The 24,477-nt window shown below is 47.5% G+C and overlaps 1 protein-coding gene across 8 annotated transcripts in view; it reads right to left on the bottom strand.

The window, feature by feature from the left end:
• Nucleotides 1-24,477, bottom strand: part of KIF9 (kinesin family member 9) — a 49,275-nt gene that overhangs the window by 6,083 nt on the left and 18,715 nt on the right. For 7 of the 8 annotated variants that reach the window (XM_076007085.1, XM_012771084.3, XM_012771080.3 and 4 more), the window contains 13 exons: nt 24,204-24,351; nt 23,029-23,093; nt 19,081-19,158; nt 14,835-14,903; nt 14,235-14,339; nt 12,454-12,509; nt 11,721-11,811; nt 11,081-11,214; nt 9,187-9,381; nt 6,309-6,523; nt 1,526-1,702; nt 1,101-1,216; nt 547-651 (listed from right to left, as the gene is read on the bottom strand). In XM_076007085.1, the coding sequence (XP_075863200.1) occupies nt 547-651; nt 1,101-1,216; nt 1,526-1,702; nt 6,309-6,523; nt 9,187-9,381; nt 11,081-11,214; nt 11,721-11,811; nt 12,454-12,509; nt 14,235-14,339; nt 14,835-14,903; nt 19,081-19,158; nt 23,029-23,093; nt 24,204-24,351 (1,554 nt within the window). The remainder of the gene's footprint in view (nt 1-546; nt 652-1,100; nt 1,217-1,525; nt 1,703-6,308; nt 6,524-9,186; nt 9,382-11,080; nt 11,215-11,720; nt 11,812-12,453; nt 12,510-14,234; nt 14,340-14,834; nt 14,904-19,080; nt 19,159-23,028; nt 23,094-24,203; nt 24,352-24,477) is intronic. The other variant, XM_012771085.3, reaches the window with a different exon arrangement.

Genomic DNA, 24,477 nt, shown 5'->3' on the forward strand with positions numbered 1-24,477 from the left:
CTGCTGTTTAAGTACTGCTTCTGGGCACAGACGAGTGCACCCCACCACCACCACCATGTTGTGGCTCCAGGCTGGGCCTTGGCAGAATGGAGAACCTCTGCTCCAGCCCAGTCTACTCAGGGAGGAGACTACCAGACCCAACATATGACTAATACAATGTCTAGCTCTGCCTCAGCTGTATGTGGTCCTCTGTCCTCTGCCACCTATGCAAGGTGGCCCCTGTTAGAAAAGTCCTCCCTGATAGGCAGTGGCCTCAGGGGATCCTTGGGCCATATCCTGGGCTGTGAACCACATCTGGGCTGGCTTAGCACTCACTGATCAGGTCGCCTCTACAGTCTCCTCTACTGTGGGACCTCTCAAAAGGCCAGCCCAATCCTAGTCTGGAGCTGGCAGAAGACACCCACTGAGTGTGGGAGACTCTGGATCTCCTTGGGCTGGCACCATTCCTCCCCACCTCTCTAAAGTAGGGAGTGTGAATCCTGGGTTTCCTAGTAATGCAGTCCCTGAGGCCCCCACCCTCCTAGAAACATGAACTTCCTGAGTTACCTTCTGTTCTGTCTTAACTTTGGCATTGTAGAAGGAGATGGAATCAGGGCCCTCAGGCAGCACCATCTGCTGCAGCTGGCTGAATTTGTCCTGGTCATCTTCTCCCTGGGGGAGGCCCAACCCAGCACAGTCCTTTTAGCATGGCATTGTCAGGCTACACCCTGGCTGGGCCTGTGGTGGGCATCAAGGCAGTATCTTGCTACATTTGCAAACCCCCACTGAGGGTATCTCACAACCCTCCAGCCTCCATGTCTGTCAGTATCCTCACAGACACCACCCTGTAACTGTCACCTGGCAGCTGATGAGCAGGGTGAGCAACCCCAGGGACAGGATGAGCAATCCCAAAAAGGCGGCAATAGCAAGCATGGTGTTTTGTGTCCCCATCCCCCAATAACTGAGAAAAGACCTGTACCTGCCCACCTGCCTGGGCCAGCTGTGGAAGAAGCTGGGAACACCTCACATACTTCCATATGTGTGGAGAGGACCGAGGACAAGGGGCATTGCCACTGCCCCATGCTCAACCATCACCATGTCCCTGCCCTTGTGCTGCTCACCAGAGACACAATCCTGCTGGTAGGCACCATGCCTGGCCGGATGCTGCTGCCTGGCTTCAGTGCTACCTGTACGTCCTCAGGGATGATAAAGGACTCATTGTACCAGATGTCAAATTCTGCAAGGAGATGAAGAGACAGAACCGTGAGGTATGAGGGAGTCCCTGTGAGGAAGCAGGTAAAGACCATGAGCACCCATCTGTCTTACACCTGTTGTAAGCTCACCACCTGTTCAATTCCTGTTCCAGGGTCTCACCTGTACTCATCTCCATCTCTGGCCCTCACAGTCCTGGAAACTACACATCTGAAACACCTTCCCTGCCTCTGCCAGAGAGAAGCTCTGATAGTGCTTCTAGAACTCAAGCTGCAGCCTTGCCCTGAGCCCCCCTCGACCTCAGGTGGCCAGCCAACCTTCCCAACTGGCGCACCCGTGAGCAGACGATGGCGACACTGATCCACCAGGCGCTGGCAGTACTGGATCTCAGCCCTGAGGTCACGCAGGTCCTGGTACTCGCTGCGGTACTGCTTCTTGAGGTCTTTGAGCTTCAGAATCAGCAGGAATTCCTCCTCATCAATGATCATCAGCCCCTTGTTTTCGTACTCGCCTGCAATGTGATAGAGGAGGTCAGGGAATAAGAAGGCATCTATCTGGGGTGGGAGAGGAAGACATTCCAGAAGAAGAGAATAGTGTTGGCAACACAAAGATTGAAGACCACAGGCAAGGCCAGCGTGTGGCAAGGAGATGGGCAAAACACAAGAAGGCCAGGCTGGGCCAGGCGCCCTGGCTATAATTCCAGCACTTTGGGAGGCTGAGGTGGAAGGATCACTTGAGGCCAGGAGTTCGAGACCAATTGGCTCAACAAAGCAAGATCCTGTTTCTACCAAAAAGTAGAAAAATAGAAAAAAAAAAAAAAAAAAGAAGGCGGCGGCCGGGCTGCCAAGGCATGTCTCATAGGGAAGAAGAGCTCAGATCAGTGGGGCCATACTAGTATTTTAGGACAAGCAAGAGAGGTGGCAGAGGAAAAGGGTGCAGATGACCCATGCCTCACACCTATTTTGATCTTAAACCCTATTAGCCAAAGATATTTAGTAAGCATTCCTATTATACAAATGTTTATTTTTCTTGTAAATTATATGCATAACTTGCCATCATTGGTTAGTACCACAAGGCATTCAGGCAAGGTTCCTTGTTAGCAATGATGGTGTAAATCTATGTTTCAAAGGGTGTGTTTTTTTTTCTTTTTTTTTTTTTTTTTGAGTCTCATTCTGGTATCCAAGCTGGAATGTAGTGACATCAACATAGTTCACTGTAACCTCCAACTCCAGGGCTCAAGCAATCCTCCTGCCTCAGCCTCCCAGAGTGCTAGGAGTAGAGGTGTGAGCCATTCTGCCTGGCCAGTTGTGTCTTTTTACATGAACCTAAATTTAAGGTCAGTTTGGTGAGAGTTGTCGCGTTAAGACAAAATAATACGGTCTGCAAAGACACTCATCTTGCTGTCCATTGTCCACAGCACCAGAAAGCTTAGCAAAAGCATCACATCAACCCCTCTCCCAAGTGTAGGGTAAGTGAGTTCTGCATGTGACCAGAGGTGAGGGGCTGGGGTACACAGGGCAGCCTCCAGGTGTTGGAGGAAAGTGTTAGCACTTCCTCTGATGTTTACTGGGGAAAAGTAAGACACACTAAAAGTCACTGACATCTTTAATGGAGAGGCAAGGGTCTTGACTCGGTTCTAGGATCCGGGGTGAGAGGGGTCCACAGTCACCCTCACCAGGTCTTCCACCTTTTAATGTGGAGCATTCTGCTATGGTCTGTGTGCTGTGGGGCATCCCTGATGTGGTTATTTATTTATTTATTTTGAGACAGAGTCACACTTTGTTGCCCAGGCTACAGTGAGTGCTGTGGCATCAGCCTAGCTCACAGCAACCTCAAACTCCTGGGCTCAAGCAATCCTGCTGCCTCAGCCTCTCGAGTAGCTGGGACTACCGGCATGTGCCACCATGCCCGGCTAATTTTTTCTATATATATTAGTTTGCCAATTAATTTCTTTCTATTTATAGTAGAGACGGGGTCTCGCTCTTGCTCAAGCTGGTTTTGAACTACTGACCTTGAGCAATCCGCCCTCCCAGAGTGCTAGGATTACAGGCGTGAGCCACTGCGCCCCGCCTGATGTGGTTATTTATTTATTTATTTATTTATTTTTGAGACAGAGTCTCGCTTGTTGACCAGGCTAGAGTGAGTGCCGTGGCGTCAGCCTAGCTCACAGCAACCTCAAACTCCTGGGCTCAAGCAATCCTTCTGCCTCAGCCTCCCGAGTAGCTGGGACTACAGGCATTCACCACCATGCCCGGCTAATTTTTTCTATATATATTAGTTGGCCAATTAATTTCTTCCTATTTATAGTAGAGACGGGGTCTTGCTCTTGCTCAGGCTGGTTTCGAACTCCTGACCTCGAGCAATCCGCCCGCCTCAGCCTCCCAGAGTGCTAGGATTACAGGCGTGAGCCACCGCGCCCGGCTTGATGTGGTTATTTTGATAAGCAGAAATTCTTTACAGAGTAGAGTCTTCACGGTACTCTGTTGAGGCTGGAAGTGACTGTGAACATCTTATGTTCTACCTAGAGGATTTCTGATTATCTCCAGGAAAAAACTTAAAGGATTTTGCATTTTTCTTTCATTTTCTTTCTCTCTTCCTCTCTCTCTCTCTCTCTCTCTCTCTCTCTCTCTCTCTCTCTCTCTCTTTTTTTTTTTTAGACAGGCTCTAGCTATCTTGCCCAGGCTGGATTACAATTCCTAAGCTCAAGTGTTCCTCCTGCCTCAGCCTCCTGGTTAGCTGGGACTAGGGGTGTGCTACTGTGGCCAGCAATGTTGCATTTTTCTTTTATAGAAGACTAATGTTCCATATATGCTACTTTTCTAGGCCAACAAGTGGCTGTTAATCATAAGATATCTAGCAGGTATATTTAAACAAGAATTTACTTGATCTGTTCCCTCAAAATAAAGGTATTTTATTTGGCATTTTTTTTTTTTTTTTTTTTTAGAGACGGGGTCTCGCTCAGGCTGGTTTCGAACTCCTGACCTTGAGCAATCCGCCCGCCTCAGCCTCCCAGAGTGCTAGGATTACAGGCGTGAGCCACCGCGCCCGGCTTTTTTTGGCATTTTAATAACCAGTGGGAAAACAACTGCTTTTGGAGGAAAAGAGCAAAAATGGAGTGGTTTTTTGATACTGATAGATAAAATTTAAAATATTGGCCGGGCGCGGTGGCTCACGCCTGTAATCCTAGCACTCTGGGAGTCTGAGGCGGGCGGATTGCTCGAGGTCAGGAGTTAAAAACCAGCCTGAGTGAGACCCCATCTCTACTAAAAATAGAAAGAAATTAATTGACCAACTAAAAATATATATACAAAAAATTAGCCGGGCATGGTGGCGCATGCCTGTAGTCCCAGCTACTCAGGAGGCTGAGGCAGTAGCATTGCTTGAGCCCAGGAGATTGAGGTTGCTGTGAGCTAGGTTGATGCCATGGCACTCACTCTAGCCTGGGCAACAAAGTGAGACTCCATCTCAAAAAAAAAAAAAAAAAAATTGTTTATTTATTCTTCATCTCATCCTTTGAAAACATTCATTTTCAGGTATACTTAGAAGTAAATGATATGCCAGCATAGCATGCATGCATTTTATTTCAAATATGAAATAAGGGGCTATATGTTCAAAGAAGATGTGGGCAGAGGGGACAAAGAAGTGCTTACTGGTCCTGTAATAACTATGTCCCTTCCCTGGATGTTCTGGGTAGGTGCACGTCTAAAGTAACCATCACTGGCCTTCTCCAGTTTCCTAGACCCTTACAGGGCTTTGTCCTCTGGAATAGCATGTCATGGCTGGTTTATAGGATATGAGCAGAATAGCCCTAAGAATTTGAAAATAAAGTTGCCCTCTGAGAAGTAAATGAGTAAAATATACCACCTGTGACTGAGATGACCCATCTGACCGGTAGGAATAAACCAATTGACATCTGGAGATCATTCATGAAAGCTGGTCTGGAACAGGATTATGATTTATCAGGGAAAGCCCAGTAGTAACCTGTGTTGTGCCTTGTCTAGAAAAAGACAATAAGACTGAGCCAGGAATATGAAGAACAGTGTGGCCTCTGTAACACCTGCCTCAGAGTTGGGATGGTCACTAATTAAAATGCAGGTTCTAGGCCCTGCTTCACATTTCTTGAGTCAGAGTGACTGTCTGGGGGTCTAGGAATCTACTTAATCATCCCTCCCAGATGAGTCCTCTGCCTGTTCAAATACTTGGCCCACAGTACAGGTGCTGGGCAGAGCATGCCATTGGGACAAGGGCACCGGGCCAGGGTAACCAATCAAGGGTCCTTGCTCTTTGAGACTGGGGCCCCTTCTCATGCCACTTGCCCTAGGAAATGAGACTCTGCCAGCCTAGCACAGTGTCAAGGATTCAGCATGGGAAAGGGTCTTACTGATATGGAGTCCCTTGGCCCTCTGGTAGCCACATTCTTATTTCCTTCCTTGTCTTCTCATAGTCCCTTAGTCCCCAGCCCCATCTGACTACCATGGCTGGTGAGGATATCACATCAGCACCCAGGGACCTTGTAGAGGTCACCAACTACCCATTTCCCAGGGATACCTCTGCAGGACCAAGGGCCTCTTTGTCCAGGAACAGTAGCACATGTTGGGTGCAAGGCCCAGCACCTAGGTGTAAGATAATGCAATAATGGAGGACCAACAGCCTGGCTGACAAGGAGGGACTCTGCCCCCTTGAACTGGAATAATATGGTTGGAAAATGAGTGAATACATACAAATATCATCAAATAAAAATTTATAAAGTATATCATAATCATACAAGTGAATGACAATAAATAATGTGGTATAAAAACATTCAAAGAGCCTGTCATATTTGTTCTTGTTTGTTTTTGAACTGAATGGTGTGGTAGAAGGTACTCTTTACAATTTTCAATTTGCAAATATTGAAATATTTTCCAAATATTCAGTATTCCAATATTAAAATATTGGAATATGCCTTGACCTAACCCATCAGGCTGACCATGGCCAAGTGATATGGCCAGGAGTGAAGGCTACATCCCAGCATCCCTGCTGGCCCCCTCCCATCTCAATCCTCTAGTGCCTCAGTCCCACTTGGAGCAGGATGACTTTGAGACCCCATAGCCCCCTGGCCATCTTCTCGTCACATTTACCTTGCTTCTCCCGTAGTGACTTCTGGAAGTTTAGTGCCTCCTTGGTCACATCAATCTCCCGCTTGATGGCATTGATGCGCTGTGTAGTCTCACTGGCCCTTTTCTTCCGTTCGTTCAAAATGGATTTGTTTTCTTTGAAAATGCGGTTGATCTCACTACCTCGCTCACTCTTAAACTCCTCAAAGGCCACAGGCTTTGGGGGTGGGGTGCTGGGCCTGGAGATGGAGGAGGAAGCCAAGGAGGAGAGAGAAATGGGGCAGCTGCCTTGGAACCACCAGACACTTCATTTTTCTTCCCTGGGATTTCTATAGGTAGGAGGTAGAAGTCTTAGGCACCACCTACTTCAGACAGGAGCTAAATTGTGTAGGAATCATTCCCTCATCTTTATCTTATGCAGCATACAAGGGCACATGCCAACTGCAGAACATGAGGAAAGCAAGTAAAAGTGTAAGAAACAGAAAACAGAATAAAACAAAAACTATTCACTACCTTTATTCAACCACACTTTCATGTATCGCCTTCTGGATTTCTTTTTTTTTTTTTTTTTTTTTTTTTTTTTTTGAGACAGAGTCTCACTCTGTTGCCCAGGCTAGAATGCTGTGGCATCAGCCTCACTCACATCAGCCTCAAACTCCTGGGCTCAAGCGATCTTTCTGCATCAGCCTCCCAACTAGCTAGGACTACAGGTATGCACCACCATGCCCAGCTAATTTTTTCTATATATTTTTAGTTGGCCAATTAATTTCTTTCTATTTTTAGTAGAGATGGGGTCTCACTCTTGCTCAGGCTGGTCTCAAACTCCTGACTTTGAACGATCCTCCCTCCTTGGCCTCCTAGAAAGCTAGGATTATAGGTGTGAGCCACCACGCCTGGCCCGCCTTCTGGATTTCTTTCATATATTTTTTAATGGTTGAGGCCAAGTAGTATATATATGTATGTATGTTTGTTTGTTTGTTTGTTTTTAGAGATGGGGTCTTACTATGTTGCCCAGGAGGGAGTGCAGCGACCATTCACAGGTGAGATCCTAGCTCACTACAGCCTGAAACTCCTGGGCTCAAGTGATCCTCCTGCCTCAGCCTCCAGAGTACCTGGGACTACAGGCACACACCACTGCACCCAGCTCTGGATAATTTTACATTTTACTTTTTTCAAAGAAGAATCCTTTCATGCTATTAAAAACTCCTTGAAAACTCTAGTTAAACGAGATGTAAGATGTAGTGTTGAAGCATGGGTAAGTGAATTGATGTAGGCAACTTACTTTGGAATGGACCAAAAAATTAAGATGGAAGGATAGAGGGCTATTCACATGATGAACCAAGTCTAGTAACAGGTTAACAGCAGAATTTGGAGAATGCTCAGTGTACAGATGTCCACTGCACAATTCTTTCAACTTCTTTCAATGTTTGGAAATGTTCATAGGCTAGGGGAAAAAAATTCTTCGTGCACATCCTTGCACAACTCAAAGGCAGAGATAATAAATTCACTTAGTGCCCTATACCTAATGCTGGCTATTGAAGGTGTTTCAAAACAAATTGTTTTTGCTTTTTTTTTTCTTTTTGAGACAGAGTCACACTCTGTTGCCCGAGCTAGAGTGAGTGTCGTGGCGTCAGCCTAGCTCACAGCAACCTCAAACTCCTGGGCTCAAGCAATCCTACCGCCTCAGCCTCCTGAGTAGCCAGGACTACAAGTATGCGCCACCATGCCCGGCTATTTTTTTCTATATAGATTTTTAGTTGGCCAATTAATTTCTTTCTATTTTTAGTAGAGAAAGGGTCTCACTTTTGCTCAGGCTGATTTTGAACTCCTGACCTTGAGTGATCCGCCTGCCTCAGCCTCTCAGAGTGCTAGGATTACAGGGGTGAGCCACCTGTGCCGGTCTTACTTTTTAAATTAATGATGCAATGAACATCTTTTTGTATAAATCTTGTCCACATCTCTATTTCCTTTGGATAGATTCTTAAAAACTCAATTACCAACTCACTAGGGAGGGGGACTGGGTGGTTGGAGGAAAGAAGAGTTACATTCTTTAATCCCTTGAGAATTTTGTAGCGTTTAAATGTGTTATTTATGTAAAAGATATATAATATATATATATGTGTATATATATATTTTTTTTTTTTATTTTGAGACAGAGTCTCACTCTGTTGCTTGGGCTTGAGTGCTGTGGTGTCAACCTAGCTCACAGCAACCTCAAACTCCTGGGCTCAAGTGATCCTTCTGCCTCAGCCTCCCGAGTAGCTGGGACTACAGGCATGCGCCACCATGCCTGGCTAATTTTTTCTCTATATATTTTTGGTTGGCAAATTAATTTCTTTCTATTTTTTTAGTAGAGATGGGGTCTCTCTCTTGCTCAGGCTGGTTTCGAACTCCTGACCTTGAGCAATCCACCCGCCTCAGCCTCCCAGAGTGCTAGTGTGAGCCACTGCGCCCAGCCTAAGATATATAATTTTAATTAAATAATTGCTACTTTGAGGGTCTAAAATGATTCTATGTTTAATTGTGTCTCTTTGTGGATGACTTCTGAGGTTGGATCATTTTGCATGTGTGTAAGTCATCATATTTCTTCTTTCAGGACCGTGTTCCCAGCTGTGCCCATTATCCCCTATTTTATTTCTCTTCTATCTGCAGGCATTCTTTACATGTTCAGCATCACACTCTGGTTTTGGTTGATCTGGTGCAGGAACTAACATTAGATGGTTACCACTCTTTTTGCACCCTTCCTTTTGCTCTCCCTTTGCTGTGACAATGGGTCAGGTCATAGGTACCATGCTCTTAAACCTATATCTTGCTCTTGCCCTATGATCCTATCTTTCTGGCCTCAATAAACCTCATTTTCATGCTCACCTCCCAAAAAAACCAAAAAAACACAGATGGTTACCTAATTGGGCGTAATTCCTCCTTTGGGGAGTCTGAGGGAAGAGGCTCAAGGCTGGAGGTTTCCCGGTCTCGCAGAGCTACGTCTTTGACATCCCCATCCTTGGAGGATGGAGCCAGCTGGGTCTTAGAAGTGGAAATCACGTCCAGGTCCTTGCCACTCACGGGGCTGCCAGCACCTTCCTTTCTTGTTAAGGAGCTGAAAGGAGAAGGCAGGGAAGCCCCAGGGCTCACTTATGGGCAGTGAGGTATTTCAGATGCCAAGGCGAGTGACCTTTCCCACCCCTCACTATACTAGGTGCTCCTCCCTCCTCAGCTCCTATCTTGTTCATATACCTAGGTCACAGGGCAAAGAGTCTGACCCTAAGCCATGCACATAGGGAGGGAGAGGAAAGCATTTTTCTCCCTTTGATCAGAATAAGGAACTCACAGCAGTCTTAGCAAGGGACACCTGGGAAGAATGAGTCTCCATGGCTCGAAAGTGTATGGACCTGCAGGGTGGGCTGCAGGCTCTCAGGAGCCACTACAGCTGCTGAGGTATGAGGTGGACGGGCATCCCCGGAAGGACAGGTAGAGCCCCCATCCAGAGTGGGTAGGTCTGTGTACCAATGATAAAGTGGGACAGGCCTGCCCTGCTTCTCTGACCAGTCCACACCAGCTCTCAACCTCCCTCTCCAAGTGTCAGGGCTCGGTGTGTCTTTCCTTCAGGAGAGACACATCTGAACAGGACTGAACCAACAGGAGGATGCCCATGGCTCTTCCCACCATTTCCTCTCCTTTTCTGCTGCTGCTGCTACCTACAATCAGCTTTGGCTCATGTGCAGGGACTGCATTCACTCACTTATCCTCACAACAACCCCAGTGACTTTGATGCTATTATTATTATTCCCATTTTAGGGGTGCAGAAACAGAGGTTCAGAGAGGTTGTCATGTCTCACACAAGGTGACCCCTTGGTATAAGAAGTGCAGAGAAGGGAGAAGAACCCAGGCATCAATCAACTCCAGAGCCTGTGCTCTTGGCCACTGCTACATAGCACCTCCCAAGGAAGGTGGGCTCTTAAGCGAACCTAAACATTCCTCCCACCTTGCACATGCAAATGAGTCTTGCCAGAAAGGTAAATTGGGCTTTTTTGTTTATTTGTTTGTTTGTCTCACTCTGTTGCCCTGGCTAGAGTGCCCTGGTGTCAGCCTAGCTCACAGCAACCTCAAACTCCTGGGCTCAGATGATTCTCCTGCCTCAGCCTCCCAAGTAGCTGGGATCACAGGCATGTGCCACCATGCCTGGCTACTTTTTTCTATATATTTTTAGTTGACCAATTAATTTCTTTCTATTTATAGTAGAGACGGGGGTCTCACTCTTGCTCAGTCTGGTTTCAAACTCCCGACCTTGAGCGATCCTCCCGCCTCGGCCTCCCAGAGTGCTAGGATTATAGGCGTGAGCCACCACACCCGGTCTGAATTGGGGTTTTAAGTGACCTGAGTGCTGGTCAGCAGAAGGGCCCTGGTGAGGTGGAAGGAAGGGTACCACATGAAGTACCAGAAGGCATGAACTCTGGAGTGCTGGTCCGGCTTCTTGCTGTGACCCTGCTCATTAGTGGTGTGACCTTGGGAAGTGACTTCCCCTTTTTAAGCCTGAGTTTCCTCATCAGTATAATGGAGACATTAACCCCCATCTCATGAGGTTGCTGTGAGGGTGAGAAGTGAGTGACCTTTGTACTATGGCTGGTTCCAAACCAGCCCCAGCCTGGGCTCCACAGATTTGCTAGTATTGGCAGCAATGATGTCCACTGTGACAAGTAACTGAGACACAAGGAGGAGGGTGGGAACAGCTCGTGTCCTTCCATTCACCCACCGCAGAGGGCCAGGTACTGAGCAGGTAGAGTAGCAAAGTCACTCACCTGACCTGATCTCTGAATGTCTTCCTGGACTTAGATTTCTTCCCAGGTTTGGAAGAGAAAGGGGCGACCCCAAGTCCAAAGCCTTGTCCGTCTGGTTCCCCCACTAGGTGGCCATCAACATCTGTAATCCCCGCCTAGAAAGAGAGGCCAGCCAAAGGTTCGTGAGTTAGAGTAAGGCTTTGGGCCCCTCGAGGACCCAAGTGTATGTGGCCCAAGGCTCAGGGCAGGCATGTTCACCCCATATACCAAAGTTTAGCTGCTGCTAATGCCAGCTTCAGGCTATCCCCAACAGAGCTGTCCCTGACCACGCTACCAAATGTCAACTTTCCACATCAACCCCCCTGACTAGTCTGGTGCCTCATTCCATACTCCAAAGATCTTAAGGTTTGTTTCCAACCAAACTCCAGGAATTGAGCTTGCTTGTTATTAACCATGTCTTAAATTTATGGAAATCATTTTCAATTCAAACATGGTTTATTCTTACACAGGTCATCCCACAAACATGCATGCTCATCCTGACGTTGCCTTTATCTGTTGCAATCCTAGCTCTGGTTTAATGTATGACACCTACTGCCTTTGCAAAGGTCTGAGGGTGGAAAATCTGAGGTGAGTGTTGTCAGCAACAGGCAACTACGCTTACCTTCTGGACAGCAGAAATGGCTGCAAAGTCATTCTTGTCTATGAGGGTATACTTTCTGCGCAAAGCAGACTCCACTTCCTGTTCCTGTTGGCTTGGGAGAGAGAACACATCCATGGCTGTGCTCAACCCATTTGGGCAAAAACTAAGTCCTAGGATTAGAAGTCATTTAGATGAGGCCCCTTGCAATGGAGCCATGCTCATCATGAACCAGACTAGACAAAAGAGACAAAAGGGCTCATTGCCCCTCCCCCAGTGCACAAACCCAACATCTAGCCCAACAACTTGTAGGGGCCACCCTTATGAACCAGGTGTGTCTGCTCCAAGATGACATTTAACAAGGACTGTAAGCCTGACTCAGGACCATGCTCCCCCACCAAGGTTCTGTCTCTAACAGGCCCCTTGGAATCATGTGATCAGCTTCTGTAACACCACCCAGCATGACCTACTCAGGCTGTGGGTATGCCTGCACCTTAACAAACCAAAAATGCCTCCTAAGGTAGAGGGAGTGGGGAATATTCTCAGTGCCTTGCTCTGGGCACACTCATAAAGACCTCCTTTCCAATTAATGAACTAAGTAAACATCCACTAGGGATGTGGGCACACCCCAAGGACTCTGATATGGCTCCTCAACCACAAGAGAGAAGAGGGTGCTCCTGGAGGCAAGTGCCGAGATCATGGGAAATGAAAATGGCAGCCTGACGTACAAGTGTGTGGCAGGGGGGACATCCCTTACTTCAGAACCACGCGGAACTGGTTGAACACCTCCTGGATCTGTCGGAGGTTGATTATCTGCAGGAAAGAGAGCAAAGCAGAGGTTAGCACACAGGTACCAGGTACTGACCAGGCTGTCTATGTTAGCAGAGAAGTCAGGACCCCTTGGCTGACCTCTGAGCCATCTGTATTGAGAAGGGGATGTCTGCAAACAGCCTCTTAGCAAAGTGGCAGTCAAGGCCTCCTCAAGAGTGGAAAAACATCTGATTAATAGCTTTAAAACTAAGTATTTAATGACGCTATAAAAACTACATTTTCTAAGTAGAGATCTCTATAAGATGAAAATGATTCTAGACTTTGAAAATACTTTCTAAAAAATCATTTTAGGCCAGACGCGGTGGCTCACGCCTGTAATCCTAGCACTCTGGGGGCCAAGGTGGACGGATTGCTCGAGGTCAGGAGTTTGAAACCAGCCTGAGCAAGAGTGAGACCCTGTCTCTACTATAAATAGAAAGAAATTAATTGACCAACTAATATATATAGAAAAAATTAGCCAGGCATGGTGGTATATGCCTGTAGTCCCAGCTACTCGGGAGGCTGAGGCAGTAGGATTGCTTGAGCCCAGGAGTTTGAGGTTGCTGTGAGCTAGGCTGATGCCAGGGCACTCACTCTAGCCTGGGCAACAAAGCAAGACTCTGTCTCAAAAAAAATTAAAAAAAAAAAATTAAAAAATAATTGTAATAAATATGTTTCCTTAGCTTTCTCCTGCTGCCAAAAGTTTCAATTTGTTTTGTTTTGTTTTGAGACAGAGTCCTGCTCTTTCACCCAGGCTAGAATGCCATGGTGTCAGTCTAGCTTACAGCAACTTCAAATTGCTGGGCTCAAGAGATCCTCCTGCCTCAGCCTCATGAGTACCTGGGACTACAGGTGTACACCATCATACCCGGCTAATTTTTTCTATTTTTAGTTGTCCTGCTAATTTCTTTCTATTTTTAGTAGAGACGGGGTCTCAGTCTTGCTCAGGCTGGTTTCAAATTCCTGAGCTCAAGCAATCCTCCTACCTCAGCCTCCCAGAGTACTAGTATTATAGGCCCAATCTGTTGTCTTTAGATGGAGCCGATTTACAAACCTTTCTGCACAGGCACTGGCTTTCCTCCTGGCCCTAAAGCCCACAGCATTACCCTTGATCAAAGGTTAGTTTGGTACTGCCCCTCCTGAGAAGGCCAGAAGAGCCTACCCCTCAGTTGTCCCAGGCCTGCCTCCTGTAGCCGTCCATAGTAGCAGCTGGGGTTAGGGGAAGGTGCTGCCCATGTGGCTCCTGGAAGAGGAGCTTCATGGCCTGCCCAGTAAAAACAGGATGCATCTTCCCCCCTGAGGGTCCTTCCTGGTGTGGCTGCTGTTTCCCTCTCCTTGGCCTACTTCAACGTGGGCCCTGGGATCTGCCTTGTAGACAACCAGCATGACCACCATCCTTTAACAGCTTCATTCTTTGGTTCACAGCCGCTTGGTTTCTCTCCCCACTGTGCAGGTGAGACCATTGAAGTACATGAGGTTGAGCATTTTGCTGAGGTGACTTAGCAAAGAATCAGGAGAGCTGGGATTCAATCCCAGAAAGCTGGGCTCCAGGGCCTGTGCATGTGTTCCCCGAGATGGGCCCCTGACACCAGAGGTCCAGCACCACCTTCCACCCACTGCACCCACTCAGTATGCAGTTCTGAAGCCAGCACAGCACACGTAGGGGTGTGCCCAGGACAAGGAGGCTCAGCCAGCTAAGCATGGTGGTCCCACAGAGGGGGTCCTTACGTCGATCTCATCCAGCGTCCCCTCCAGGTATCTCCGCACCTGCGAGTTGATTTCAGCAATCTGAAATTCATCCATGGGGTCGTAGGTCACAAGGGTACGGTTGGCCTTGAAGGAGAATGAAGAATATTTGGATTTGAAATGAGAACCTGAGCCTAAGCAGGAGTAGCAGGGGCCATTCTGAGAGCCAAAGTAGGGAAGTTGGGCACAAGCCCTGCTCTGCTGGCTGCCCAAGCTGGCTCTGTTCCTTTCATCATCCAGTCCTGGCAGAGAAGGCCTGAAACACAGGCCAGATGCTTGGATCAGAGAGAGATAATGGGGTAGGGGAGACAATGGAAGGCCCCTGGATATGGGGCCTGCGACTCCAGACAGAATCTCAGTAGACTCTGTAGGATAAGGACTATGAGGAGGGGAAAAGGGTTACTGCCTCCAGCTTGAGTCAGGATCATGAACATCAGCCCAGGTAGGCTCTCAGAGGACTCAGACTCCCTGTCCTCATGGCCCCTGCTGCTGCCCCCTTACTGCCCCAACTCCCCTGACTTTGACCCATCATGCTGTCTGCCCCAGCATCTCCCCCCTCCTCCTTTGTCTCTAGCCCCTTACCAAGCTGTCATGGATGGCCAGCTCCTGCTTCAGCAGTGCTAGCTCCTTCTCCAGGTTCTTGACCATTCGCTGTCATGGAAACATTGGGGTGGGAGGTAACAGGAGAGGTCATCAGAGAAGTTACCCCACCCCTTCCACATCAAGCACACAATTCCTCATTCTGTACCCAGACATCCTGGCCATTCCTGGTAATCCACAGAGTGTGCTCTTAGCTTCTGAGTGATTCCCTTCCCACTGGAAACCCTTCCCCAGCTGGGGTGAGTTAGGGTCGGAGAGGGCCTGAGCAGTCTGCTGGCCTTTGCATCTTCCAGCAGAGAAGATTGAGAACAGAGTGAGCATAGGCCGCAAGGCCACCTCAAACCCCAGTCCCAGGGGTACCAGGCTCTTTCCAGTCTACCAAGACAAGGGTCCATTTGGTGCAGCCTATGGGCTCCAGGATGCTTTCTATGCACGGTCATAACTCTCATCCTCCCCAACCATGGCATGAACATGTCACTATTCCCCAATAATAAGCATGTATGTCACCTCTAATTTTTTGCTGCTATAAACAATGCAGCAAGAACATCTTTATACTCATATATTAGTGTCCTTATAGATTTCCCTAGGATAACACAGTGATCTATGAGGCTCTAGAGATCTGTGTCCATTCCCTTGTTTCTACTGCTCTTTCCTGGCTCATTCTACTCCTACCAAATTTGTACACTTCCACCTCTGTATTGCCTATTCCCTGCCCTGGCATGTTCTTTCCCCAGGTTTTTCCATGACTCTCCCTCACTTCCTTAAAATCTTTGTTCAAAATCTTCTATGTTAGGTGCACTCCAATCGCCCTATTTAAAATTGCAATCCCAACATATCCTCTTCCCCATGTTAACACATAAAAAGAAAGGAAAACAAATTTATAAAAAAAAAAAAGAAAAGAAAGGAAAAAAAAGAAAATTGCAATCCCTTCCCCACCCCTGCACCACTCTAAAAATCTCTAATTTTTTTTCATAGCATGTATTACCTTCTAACATATCCTAGACCAGTGCTGCCTACAACAACTTTCGGCAATGATGGAAATGTTCTATGTCTGTGCTTTCCAATATGGTAGCCACAAGCCACATACTGCTATAGGACTCTTGAAATGTGGCTAGCATGACTGAGAAAGTGAATTTTATTTTTATTTTATTTTATTTTATTTTTTTGAGAGAGAGTCTCGCTTTGTTGCCCAGGCTAGAGTGAGTGCCATACCATCAGCCTAGCTCACAGCAACCTCAAACTCCTGGGCTCAAGCAATCCTACTGCCTCAGCCTCCTGAGTAGCTGGGACTACAGGCATGTGCCACCATGCCCGGCTAAATTTTTCTATATATATTAGTTGGCCAATTAATTTCTTTCTATTTATAGTAGAGATGGGGTCTCACTCTTGCTTAGGCTGGTTTCAAACTCCTGACCTCGAGCAATCCGCTCACCTTGGCCTCCCAGAGTGCTAGGATTACAGGTGTGAGCCACCGAGCCCAGCTGTAAATTTTAACTAATTTAAATAGCCACGTGAGTAGCAGTTACTGTATTGAACAGTGAAGCTTTAGGACTTACCTATTTATTGTGATTATTAATATTCATCTCCCCTGCCCCCAAGAGACTGTAAGCTCAGACAGAGATTTGTATTTCTGTTTGCAGTCATGTATCCCAAGTGCTTCAAAAGGTGCCTGGCACATAGTAAGTACTCTGTGGATTTTAGGTGAATGGGTAAATGATATATTTTGAGAAGAAGAATTGCTAAGTAATTTTACATTTGATAGATACCATCTGAGTGTCTTCCATGAAAGAGGCACAAGGGACTTCATGCTGAGAACCCTCCCTGTGAATAGGGCTTCCTTTAGTTGTCATTAAAGGGCCATTGGAGGGAGCCCCTAACACCTGGATCCCAGGTGACCATGGGATCACCTGGTGACCATGCTGAGACCAGTCCACTGTCCCACTGGCCCTCTCCCAGACCAAAGGCCTGCTATACTCTAGCACTCATCCAACCAGGTCACCTAGGCACTGAGGCCCTCCTTCCACTAGGGAGGCAGGGGTGACTCATAGCAAGGGGTGACACACCCCTGGCATCCCAGTGGCTCTGTAGCAATTAAGGCACAAAGCCTGGGACTCAAGGCACATAACCAGGGTCCAAACCCTGGCTCCGCTCCCCTGGAAATCCCCAAGATTGTCTCTTTCAGGTATAGACTTCCTGTGGGATCAAGGGGAGAGGCTTGGTGGCCAGTTCCACCAGTCTGTATCCCCTCCTTCACCCAGCAGAAAAGGCATCATGGCTCAGCTAGAGAAAGTCTGGCTGAGCTACTGGGGGCCTCCAGCTTAATAACTCTGTTCAGTGTGGCACAGAGGAGAGCCAGGTTCAAATGTCTGGGCCAATTAGAAGGTAATGTGAGGAAATGGACCATTTGCTCCCACAGGACACCAGCCTCCAAGTCATACCTTCAGAGAATGGGAGCCGCTTTTCCTAATGCCTGGCAGACTTAGTGGCTTCCCACTCTCCCTCTTCTACTGACTTGAGAGCAGCTGCCTAGAAACACAGGGCTGGGGCAACAGACCCCACAGAACAGGGTCTGGCAACACCTCCTGGCTGACCAACTTTTGTAAAAACCAGGGGCATGTTGGGGGTGGAAAAAAATGCCTTGGATGGCAGACTCAAGTAATATGGTCAGGAGTCTGCCATCCCAGAGGGAACCTCTGGCTTCAGTTTGCTCTCTTCACTCCTGCACAATTTTTTTTCTTTTTTTTTTTTGAGACAGAGTCTCACTTTGTTGCCCAGGCTAGAATGAGTGCCCTGGCATCAGCCTAGCTCACAGCAACCTCAAACTCCTGGGCTCAAACAATCCTCCTGCCTCAGCCTCCCAAGTAGCTGGGACTACAGGCATGCGCCACCATGCCCGGCTAATTTTTTCTATATATATTAGTTGGCCAATTAATTTCTTTCTATTTATAGTAGAGACGGGGTCTCGCTCTTGCTCAGGCTGGTTTCTCCCAGACTGCTAGGCACATCTTTTTTGCTATACATATATACACCCATTAATCATAATCAGCATCACTCTGCATGTTTTTATACTTGGTGTAAAGGATAGATGCTATCATGACAGCACTGTGCTAAGAGGTTTCTACACATTATTTTATTCTTCCCAAGACCTCTTTGAAAGTAGATTCCGCTATTTACCCAATTCACAAATGAAGAAAATGAGTCTTAGAAAGGGCATTTCATTGAGGCTATACAGCTAATGAAGGTAAGAGCAGGTTGCTGAACGCAGGACAGCCCAACCCAGTGTGCCAGTGTTTCTCAAAGAGTGGCCCCGAGAGCAGCAGGAGCAGCAGCACCACCTGGGAACTTACTAGAATGCAAATCCTCAGCCCCACCCCAGATGGAGAGAATCAGGAACTCTGGAAATGGATCCAGTGACCCGTGGTTCAACAAATTGGCCAGGTGATTCTGACACCTGCTCAAGTTTGGGAACCAGTGCTCTACATTCCACTCCTTCTCCAACCTTCAAACAATGGGATAGTTCCACAGAGCCACAGGGACTGTAATTTTCCTTCAGAATTTAGAATCTGAAAAGTTTAACTGACTTGTCATGAGCTTAGGGCATGCAAATGCTCCTGTCTCCAGAAACTATGATTCCATAAGCATCTTAAGGGAAAGTCAAATTAATGATAAATGTATTTTTACTATACTAGATGTTGTCAAAATGCTCCCCAAAGTGGTTTTATCAATTATACTCCAACCAGAAATTGATAAGAGTTCCTGTTTCTCCACATTCTCATCATCCTTTTGCATTGTCAGAAAAATTCATTTTCAGTGGTTTGAGAGTGGAATTCCACTGAGGTTTTAATTTGTATTTCCCTGGTTAACGGTGATGCTATGCATTCCTTCTGATTGGTCAGCTCTGGTTGGAGGGATCACTCAGGCTGAGAGGAAAGAGATTTTGTTGTGACACAGGCAATTCTGAAAGATAGTCCATATCTCATGTAGAAGCCCAGGGTAACCAGAGTTCCCTCTCATGTGAACTGGGTGGTAGCCTAACCTCTGTGTCAGCCTCTAAGGTTCTCCAGGGACTCTGAAAACTCTAGCCTATCCCAGAGTAGAAAGAAACTGATCCAGGGCTGTAAGGTTATCTTTGGTTGAGGAAAGAAGGGATGCCAAGCTTGTATGACCCAGGTAGCAAACCCATATACCTCCCCCACAGTGGGGCACCTGTCCATAAGCCCCTCAGTACCTCAGCATCATACTTTTCATTGATGGCAGGCTCTGTGGTGACCAGCTTCATCCTGCTGGCAAATCGCAGAGAAGACAGCTGAAAAATAGACCAGATAGATATCAGATGGCTCCCCACTAAAGTGAGACCCCAAGAAAATCAGCCTCCTCAGAGACCCAGCCTGCCTTGTCCAACCCACCATGTTGGTTCACTTCACTAAGGGGACATTGGTCAAAAGAGCTCTTGGCAGTGAAGTCCTCAAGTCGGGTGGGAGTGGAACAGGAAGAAATTGTAGAGGGCACATACTACAGCCTGGTCCTCATCGTGTACATGATGAGAATACACCTTGGTCTATTTCTTTATCTAAACCTGACCATGTTCTTCTAGGCCTTTGCTCAAGCAACCTTACCTAGAGTGCCCTTTCTTCTCCTCCTATGCTGTCTGCCTCCCCATGTTCCACTCTATCTCCCTGGCCCAGCTGAAAACGAAGTCCTCCTGGTCCTCCTTCACATGAAGGTTCTCTCTGCTCCTTCCACGACCCACAGGGGCCCCTTTTGGGAGGGTGGCCCCTGTCCCCTTTCACATGCTTCTTCGAGTCCAGATCAGTGATGTCCAACAGAAATATCAAAACCACAAATGCCAGACATATAAGAATAACCCTCGGGTGTCGGGCAGGTGTGGGGGGGAGGGGATGGGTATATACATACATAATGAGTGTGATGCGCACCAACTGGGGGATGGACATGCTTGAAGCTCTGACTCGAGGGGGTAGAGAGGGCAAGGGAAATATACATAACCTTAACATTTGTACCCCCATAATATGCTGAAAAAAAAAAGAATTGAATATTTAAGAGTTTAAAATCTCTAAATGATTCCCATTAGAATCATGTGATAAATTAAAAAAAAAACCCCAAATGCAAGCCATCTATGTAATTTTAAATTTTCTAGTAGCCATATGAGAATAGGTGAAAAGAAGCAAATGAAAATAATTTTAATATATTGTATTTAAACTTTAATATGTCCAAAATATTATTATTTCAATATATAATCAATATTTTTAAATGATTGAGATATTTTACATTTTTTTATAGGTCTTTGAAATCTGGTGTGCATTTTACATTTACACTATATCTCAATTTAGACCAGCCACATTTGACACTCAATGGCTACATGTGGCCAGTGGCTGCCCTGAGCCATTGCTGGGAAGGCAGGTGTTCAGGCTGACTGTAGATGGACCAGCAGTCTGAGTGGGAATTGGTAGTTCTGCGGCATACGGGGAGCACGGATCTCCAGCCACACATGCTGAGAAACATGGGCATGACTGCTCTGGAGTGATGAAATCAGGACTCAGCCTCCCAGCCTCAGCGAAAAGTGTCTTTCCATCATCCCCAATGGGTCTCCACAGCATTTGAGCTAAAAGGCCTCACTGTCACCACAGAGATGGGCCCCTACCAGCCTTGTCCCTCAGGGACCTCACTGCTGCTGAGCCACGAGGCCGTGTCAGGATAGGATGGGGTACTGAGCCCCTGCTCTCTCAGCCTCCCTTCAGCAAGGCTTATGGCTATCACATCCAACCCTGCATTGGGCACCTGGGGCCTAAACCTCCCAAACTGTCAGCTGGAGGAGTGCCTCAGCTTGCTCAGCCCTTCATTCTGCTAGATAATGGGTAGGTGAGCTTGCTGTGGCTCAGGCTCTGTTCTAAGTGATGTAAGAGTGTTAACTCATTTAAACCTCATAACTCCATACAAGGCAGGAGCATCCTCAGTCCCGTTTTATAGATGAGGATGGCAAAACACAGAGAGGTCAAGCAACGCACTCAAGGCCACAGAGCTCATCAGTGGTGGCACAAAAATTCAACCCAGGCACTCTGGTTCCTAAGTGTGTGCTCTTCACTTCTGGGAGGAGGAGGATCTATAGGAAATACTTCTAGTGCCCTGGGTAGGGACAAGAGTAGAGCCTGGGAGGGGCCAGAGCTGTAGTTTTCCAGGTGATGGGAAAGGGGTAACAATATCCTGATGGAGGGACATCAGGCTGTGCCCTAAGTGTGAGTGAGGCAAAAGCCAGGTCAACATCCAGGGGCACTGAGACAATGAGAGGGTACCACAAGAGGAAGCTCAATGTGTGCTAATGGTAGACGTGAGAACAGCCTTGAGTGCCTGGGCAATCAGAATTTCTCCCATTGGGTCAGCAAATGGTAGGTGTGTGGTAAATGTTGAACTTGAGTGGAAGGAGGCATTAGAATGTACTAGTTAGCCTTTGCTACTCAGTGGCAAAGCCAAAAATTCAACTCAGTAGAGTTCTAACATGCGTGTGTGTACTGGTTGGCTCCAATGTCTTTGGTCCATCACTTGTGAATACAGATATCTGCAAAACATGTAAAAGGAGACCACTAGGAAAGACAAATCTCCGTACAGAAGTGTGCTCCAAAATGGACTGTTGGGTCTCCTTAGCCTATGCAGTGACATCTGGGGGGTCCCACCAGAGTCCCTGGTGGGCAGCCCACCTGGTGGGTAATCATGGCTAGAAGCCCATGAGGTGGCCACATGAGCAGGCACTTGGGAAACTCCGACACTATGCCCCACTGCACGGATGTTAGATGAGGGGTGGAGGCCTCCTCCTTGGCAGTGAGGAGCAGCCAGTGGCGGCAGGAGGCAGGCCTTGAGATTCCTGTCTCCTACCATGCTGGGCTGACTCATAGCTCAGCAAAGGGCCCCTGACTGTGTGGAGCCAAGTCAGACTCCCCTGCTTCACTCACACAGCAAGTATGGCCACAACTCCATCGCTGTGGTTACTTATGTACTCATGTGCAGTGTTACTGCATACAGCTACACAATCCATGACAGGAACATTTTTAAAGTTTTAAAACATATGGAGAAGAAATCATTAGCTTCCATACTCCCAATATACCTTTGTCCAAAACCCATGAAACCCCTCCAACAGCTCCTCTGGGCTTGTGGACTCGCCTGTGTCACTGTGTTGGACCCTTATTCTTGCCTCTGATTCTCACAAGCTTCTCCCCTTCCCAGGCCACCTGTGTCTTGTCATTGGGTTAATCTGCCTGAGTCACACCTCTGGCCATAATCCTACCCTACTGAAATGCTTTGAAGGCTCTAGTCACCTGTAGAAAAACAGCCAAGGCCTCGGCCTGCCCACCAGGCCCCATCCAGACCCTGCAATTTATTTTCTTCTACTGGAGACATGCTTCTCCTTCCCCTGCAGTAGCCAGATGTTTCTAGCATGGGTCACACTTTCAGTCCTACTGTTAGCTCTGCCAGGAGCACCTCTGCTCATCCTACCACCAATCCTTTAACCCCAGCCAGCTCAGTTCCCACTTTCCCCTACTCCAGCCTTAGGAAAAATCCCTCGTCATCTCCCTCCAGCCTTCCTCTGAAGGTCTCTTCCATCTGGGCCTCTAATGTTACTTAGGGCCATGGCTTCTCTCTTCTTGAGTTGGGATTTCTGAGGTCCAAGGCCATGTATGACTCATCTCTACTGAGCTACTTCCCTCTCACCACCTTGCACATGGCAGATGATTAATACCTTTCTGCTCATACAGGCCTTATAACCACAGCCTGGAATCCTGTGACGTTTTCAAGATGTTTAAACATGTATGATTATGAAGAACAAGTAAGTTGCCTGTCCTTGTTCCCCATTCATAGGAGCAGCACCCCAGGAAACATGGTCCTTTCCCCCACAAAGCTAGTTCTCAGTCTCCCTTCCTTGCATGGTCCTTCATGCTGAGCCTGCCTCCTACCTTGCCCTCTTCTTCAGAGGAAGTGCTTAGTGCCTGGTGTTTGGATCCTGCCTCTGGGCCCCACTCAGCATTTTGGCTCAGACTCATCCCTGAGATCTTTCTACTCTTCATAATGCCTATGGATACTGTGCCAGATCAGCCAGGAGTCAACTGACCCAGTCCTGGCTCCCATGAGGAAAGATTCCAACCTGGTCACACTGGCTGTCTATACGTACTGTTTCTTCCAACTGGGTGGCTTCTCCATAGATGTTTGTCACAAGGACCATATTGCAGTTTCCCCCTGCAGAAAGCAAGAAACAGAAGGGCCATGAACCATGTGGTTTTTCTGCCAAGAGACTGCCTTGGGGCTAGTGGGAGTCTGTTATGAACTGAATGTTTGTGTCCTCACAAAATTCTTATGTTGAAACCCTAAATCCAAAAGTGACGGTATTTGGAGGTGGGGCCTTTGGGAGGTAATAAGGTTTAGAAGAAGTCATGAGGGTGTGGCCCCTGTGATGACATTAGGGTTCTTTTTAAAAAAGAAAGAGAGATCAGAGCGCTTTCTTTTTTTCCATGTGAGGATACAGAGAGAAGGTGACCATCTACAAGCCAGGAACAGGGCCCTCACCAGGAACTAAATCTGCTGGAACCTTGATCTTGGACTTTCCAGTCCCCACTACTGCAGAAAATAAAGATCTGTTGTTTAAGCCACTTAGTCTATGGTATTTTGTTATAGCATCCTGAACTGATTAAGATAGGGTCAGAGAGGACATACCCAAACATGTATGAGGCTGAGAGGCAAGGGAAAGAGAGAGAGAAGATAGAGAAGCTATCAGATATACCTAAAAGAGCAGTCAGGAAAAAACAAAAGAGGAGACATGGTGTGGGGCAGGGAGGGGCAGGGTTGGGAGAGAGGAGTATGAGCCAGAGCTTTGTTCATGGTGACACTCAGTTAACAATCAGACACCAGTGACTATGTTGTCAAGCCCAACACAAAGGTCTAGGTTCATGGGGATCATAAGACACAGCCCCGGCTGCTCTGCCCAGGAGGCTGCAGGGGAAGGGAAGACGTCAAGGGAGAAGCTCTCCTCCTAGAACTTTAAGGCTATGAACAATTCTGTGAGTTGGTTTAGGGATGACAGGAAAAGAGAAGGTATTCCCAGTAGAGATAAAAAAGCTTAAGTAAAGGTTCTGAGAAGTGAATAGCATGGCATGTTCTGGGTACAAAAAGAGGGCACCGTGTGTGATTCTGTCTTTTCAGGATGTGTCTGAAATCACTGTGAAAGGACTGTAAGTAAATCCATGCCACCAGGAGGGAGGGGTTCCATTATCATCAGTGGCAGCTGTGCCAGGCCTGTTCTTCCCCAGGGACACAGACCCTTCATCCTGGGCACCAACAACATCCCCTCACCTAAGGAGTCCTTCAGGGCGTGAGTGAGCTTGCACTGCCGGAAGGGGATGTGGTCCCTCTTCTGGTCCCCGAGGGCAACGATGGCCTGCTCCAGGAATGACAGCGACTTGTTGATGTAAGTGGCTTCCTTCAGGACTCGGCCCTCAGACTACAAACCAAAGGTCAGTTATATTTTGGACAGAGTAGAGAGACTGCCCCACTAAGAATGGCTGCCCTCCTGGTTTGGGGTGATATTATAAATCTGTGGTCAGGTCAGAGCGTCCTTCCCAGAACT

Source organism: Microcebus murinus, chromosome 1, assembly GCF_040939455.1.
Source record: "Microcebus murinus isolate Inina chromosome 1, M.murinus_Inina_mat1.0, whole genome shotgun sequence".
Lineage (NCBI taxonomy): Eukaryota > Metazoa > Chordata > Mammalia > Primates > Cheirogaleidae > Microcebus > Microcebus murinus.